The 5,490-nt window shown below is 43.6% G+C and overlaps 1 protein-coding gene across 1 annotated transcript in view; it reads left to right on the top strand.

The window, feature by feature from the left end:
• The window catches only part of LOC310770709 (plakophilin-4-like), a 25,124-nt gene extending 20,095 nt beyond the window's left edge, over nt 1–5,029 (top strand). The window contains exons 10-11 of the mRNA XM_083663437.1: nt 945–1,009; nt 4,253–5,029. Of these exons, the coding sequence (XP_083519563.1) occupies nt 945–1,009; nt 4,253–4,498 (311 nt within the window). The 3' untranslated portion in view covers nt 4,499–5,029. The remainder of the gene's footprint in view (nt 1–944; nt 1,010–4,252) is intronic.
• Nucleotides 5,030–5,490: the final 461 nt, after the last annotated feature.

The raw sequence follows: 5,490 nt of genomic DNA, 5'->3' as shown, positions 1-5,490 counted from the left end.
TCACACAGCAGGCAGCCACTGCCCTGCGTACAGCTTGCATCAGTCAAGGATTTGGAATTGAACTGAAACCTTATCAGCTATGTGCCACCAGACTGTAATCAAAGGATCCCCTCTGGGCCTCTCTGTGGAGGCTCTGATCCATTTTGATCCCACACAATGCTTCAACACCACCATGTCTTATCAGCCCCACAAGGCCTGCTAGCTGCTAGCCCTGCCTCCACTGTCAGCTACTTCAAACAAGAACAACCACTTGATGCTCTTTTGTATGTCTGCTGGAGATGGTCTGTGTAGCAGTAGAGTTGGACATCTCTTTTCTGGACACTCTACAAAGCAGTCACTGATAGTGGGCCCAAGGTGGACCATGCAGGCAGGGTGGGATCAGGCTGTCCAGATGCACTACAGCCAGACAAGCGCTCTCGCCAACCCACGCTGGCTGGCTGGAGTGGGAAGGCAGAGTAAACAGAGTGACCTGCAACCTCAACACTCCGTGTGTGTGTGTGTGTGTGTGTGTGTGTGTGTGTGTGTGTGTGTGTGTGTGTGTGTGTGTGTGTGTGTGTGTGTGTGTGTGTGTGTGTGTGTGTGTGTGTGTGTGTGTGTGTGTGTGAGTGTGTGAGTGTGTGAGAGAGAGTGTCAGCGTGTGTGTGTGTGTGCACTACATAGCCAAGTGGAAATTAAGTTTCAGGATCCCGCCGGGCCGATAAAGTGCCAAGGAAAATAGCCATCCCATGGGCTACAGTATGTAAACAACAGAACAGCAGTAGCCAACTCTATAGTTTGGTGTTATTCTTCCCCCCAGCAGCACATAGCACTACTTGACCCTGCTTTAGCAGAATACAGACATCAGCCCCACGGGGATGTGGAGACTTTTCACTCATATGCTATGAAGTGTATTTGCAGCAGGTAATTCCATTTGATGTACAGCAACATTCATCTTTTGTTTCCAGGGTCTGGGAAGCCTTCTCCATATTACTACCCATCACCCACAAGAGAGGAGCCCAGAAGAACACAGGTGAATAGTGCATCTGGGCACAACAGTGACTCTACATGTCATTGTTATTACAGTCGTAACCATGAGAATGGTAAATGGTAAATGGCCTGCATTTATATAGCGCTTTTATCCAAAGCGCTTTACAGTCAGTAGGTACATTCACCCATTCACACACCGATGGCGGCAGGCTACCACCAACGGGAGCAATTTGGGGTTCAGTATCTTGCCCAAGGACACTTCGACATGGAGACTGGAGGAGCCGGGAATCGAACCACCGACCTCTTTTGTCCAAAGCGATTAGTGGACGACCCGCTCTACCTCCTGAGCTACAGCCGCCCCTACAGCTACAGCCCCCCCTAAACTAATTTTCAGGCAGAGCAGTTTGTTTGGAGTAAGGATGTGATTCAAAGCGACTACAGCCCAAAATGCATTGTTTTATGGGTATAAGGAGACGGCTGGTGACATGAATATAGCCAGCAGATACTCAGAACACAACTAAACAAACTGAGGACAAACCACAGTCTCTTCTGATGCTCATAACCATCTGTTTTCTTCATGCTTTCTTAGCTGGTATGAACACATGTTTTCTCCATGTGTTCTTAGCTGCTATGAACACCACAGAAGGTCAAATCAGGCAGAGTTCATCATGCGTAACTAAAGTTACAGTGACTGGAATCCGGATGTATTTTACCCAGTTGCCATAATCTCTAACCGAGCAAAATGACAGCTTCCCAAAATCAACAAGCTGCCCTGGTTTGCTTGTAATTACCTCTGTCAATAACGATGGAAGCAAGTATTGGTTTTGGTTTCACCTTTCTTTTTCTGTTTGTTAGCAAGATATCTCATGAAATAGATTTGGCTGAAATCTTTGGGGACAGATAGCCTTCCTAACCCTAACCCTAACCCTAACCCTAACCCTAACCCTAACCCTTCCTAACCCTTCCTAACCCTAACCCTAACCCTAACCCTAACCCTAACCCTAACCCTTCCTAACCCTTCCTAACCCTAACCCTAACCCTAACCCTAACCCTAACCCTAACCCTAACCCTAACCCTTCCTAACCCTAACCCTATAGCCTTTGGTCTCACAATCACTTGAATAGATTTTTGTAATGATCCGGATCTGGGATTTCCGCCTTTACATGATAATCGCTTTTTGTCCTGTTTTTGTCCTAATCGTATTTGGTCTATTATGCTCTGCTCAAGTACATCTGGGACGTCCATGTCAGCTGCTAAACAGCTGCTAAACAGCATAAACATCTGTTGCATTTCTCACAACATATCATCTGAAAAGACAAACGATAAGCCATTATGGAGGATGCAGCTTTGCAAAGTGGCAGATTGTTAAGTGTTGGCTTCTAGTTGGGCATTGTGAACCTAAACGCACCAAATACAAGCAAACGTTTCCACTATAGTTCAGAGCAAAATAAAACAGTAGGTGTGATGATCTCACACCTAGAAAATAAGGGTTTCTTCAAGGAGTTCTTTGATAGTATTTGGGGCAAGAGCCTTGTTTGATATCCCTCCATGGCAGCACTGTCAAACTCTTCCACCCCACTACACTAATACAAGGAGACTGACCCGCATCTCAGTGCGGAGGAACGACCCAGCACATCAGCCTTTGTCTGAGCCAGAGTGGATGTGACTGCTGGAATAGGGATGGTCTGGGTGCATCTCAGACACCTGTCAGTGTTGGATACATCCATGCGTGCCCACTCACATAGCAGCCACAAGGAGAAGGAGAGAGAGAGACAGAGAGCTCTCTCGTGATCTTCATCTCATCACAGGCAGAGCAGTTAATGTGCGAGGACAGTCACCATATTATACCCCGGCATTTGTTTCACACATTTCCACCTCTCTTTGGGGATTCGATCATAGATCTTGTTAAAAGCCGTTGTCCGTTGCGTTCGCTGTCAGAGGGCTGCTGCGTCGAACCCGATCCATCAACTTGGTGGCTGATAAATCTCAGCCAGAAAAAAGTGCATTTCGAAGGAAACTGCTGAGATGTTACAAACTACTTGCAATATATATTATTACACCTCACTATTGTAATATGTATACAGCAATGTAGACGTTATATTGTATATTGCTGGCAGAAAACAGGAATGTTTTGCCGGTTTTGTGGCTGTAAATCTCCCCATTCGTGTCAAGTGGAAGATCGTTTTCCTGTATTTTTCCTGCTCTTTGGTGCTCCTCAGCATGTCTCTGTAGGGCTGGGCGATATGGTTGAAATCAATTTCACGATAATGACGACGTTGTTATTTCCTCTAACAGGTGTGATGTTAAACAAAATAGAAATATTCAAATTATATTCCTTTTTTTTTTTTTACTTATATTTTTATTTCATTTTTTTTTATACACAAACAAGTAAACAAAGTAAAATAAAGTAAAGGGAGAGGGGGGAGAGGTAAAGGAGGGGGGTTGTACAATGGGAATTACAAACATGTGGTTTATCGTTCACAGGTATGCAGTGGCAACACAACACTTATTCAGTTATACTTAGAATAACACAACATAACACTCAAAACATGGTTATACAGTTATAGTGTGATCAAGAGGAGGGTCTATAGTAGCATATTGGTATAGTGTCTGTCTTTATCAAAAAAGGCACGTGCAATGTCCCAGTGGCCCTGCATGCCCCTGTCAAAGTCGAGGAACAAATTAGACGCTCTTTCCATGCTTAAAAGATCAAGATAGTCTTTAAACCATTTACATAAAGCAAAGCACGAAGGCTTATGTACCTTCCAGTTTAGAAGGATAATTCTCTTTACAGACAAAAAACCAAGGTTTAAAAGAAGCTGTACAGACCTGGATTTTATATTGTCAGGTTTTAGCCCGAGAAGGCAAATAATAGGACAGGTAGGAACTTGCACATCCAGCATATCTGTTAGAACCCCCATGACCCCAGACCAGAAAGCCTTGACTGCAGGGCAGTCCCACAGAAGGTGTAAGAGAGAGCCATGTTCTCCACAGTTGTGCCAGCATTGGTCTGACATTTCACTGTTAATTTTCAAAATTAAATTCAAATTATATTCCTTAAAAAATGTTTCATTCTTCATTTTGTCAATTTAAAGTGAGTAAAATTTGCTTTGTTATCATCAATTTGGACAGCAGAAATGTGTGTCACGATATCCCCAAATCACCATATCATCACGATATGATTCCACAGAAAGACGATAAACGATAACATTGAATTATCGCCCAGGCCTACTTCCTTGTCAAAAGCAGTTCATCAGAGCATCCTGTCTTTCTTCTTCTTCTGCAGCCTATGTACTACACGGAGGACCCAAGCAGGAGGAACTACGACACCTACAGAATGTACGTGCAGCACCCTCACGGCTACGATGACCCCTACATGGAGGAGGTCATCACCTATCCCCCCACGGTGGACTACAGCTCCCAGCCTCACGGACTGAAATCCACCACCAACTATGTGGACTTTTACTCTAGCACACGGAGGCCTTCCTACAGGGCAGAGCAGTACCCCGGCTCTCCTGACTCCTGGGTATAGGTCTGGGGGATGTCAGGGGTGGAGGGGAGGGGCACACTAAAACTGATGAACTTTCATGAACTTTTCTTTGTGAGGGTGTTTGTTTTGAAAGTGAATGTTGTGGGGGAGGAGTTCAAGCGAGCGATGGCAGATGGAAAGATGGAATGTGCGCCAAAGAAGGAAATCAAGGAATGTTGTTTTTTGTTTTTTTTGTTTTTGACTAAAAAGCAGATGGAATCATGCAGGGGGTTTTGTTGTTGATGGACGCTACCGGGCACTATGTGAGAGACGTACGTCTGTCCGCTCTGTCTAGGTGTTAAGTTTGATTTTCTTGATGAAACTCGTAGCTGTGATAGCATGGTGAAGGTCTGAGTCATGTGAGGAAAAGGTATGCGAAAATGAGTCAAGATGGAGAATGTGTATGTGTATGTGCCGAAGCCAAAATAGATCATGAACTCTATCTGTAAAAAAAAACCTAATAGTAAACTAATGATGTTAGTTTGTACAGAGGGAACAAATTGTATTCGTACTTAATGTTGAAGTTGTGTATGCCATGGAGTCTTGTACATTTCCTTCATTTTATTGTAAATACTGAAAAAATAACATGTTACCGGGTTTACACTAATCAGCACTGGTCAAAAAACTTGTGCCATGTTAAATCTCTATAGATAGATAAATATATGAAGACAATTTAGAGATGTGGGAAAAGATGGCATCCTAACACAACCACGCAAAGATAATAAAAGTTCATTTTTGTTTTTTAAACACATTGTGTAATTGCAGATCTTTTTGTAAATATTCCATGAGAAAAATGTTTCATTCCATCAGGTTTATATGGACGAACATCAGGGCATTAATGCATGGGCTGCAGAGAGGTGAATCAAAACAGAGGACCTGGAGCCGGTTGCACAAAGCACCTTTTCCTTAGAGTCCGAGTTAAGGTGTCCATAAAATAAACTTGGTTGCACAGAACACCCTTAAATCTTCTCCTTATAGTTAAACATTTGAAGGAA

Source organism: Poromitra crassiceps (assembly GCF_964638095.1).
Source record: "Poromitra crassiceps genome assembly, contig: HAP1_SCAFFOLD_188, whole genome shotgun sequence".
NCBI classification, from domain to species: domain Eukaryota; kingdom Metazoa; phylum Chordata; class Actinopteri; order Beryciformes; family Melamphaidae; genus Poromitra; species Poromitra crassiceps.
This window is presented reverse-complemented; position numbering and strand designations above follow the sequence as displayed.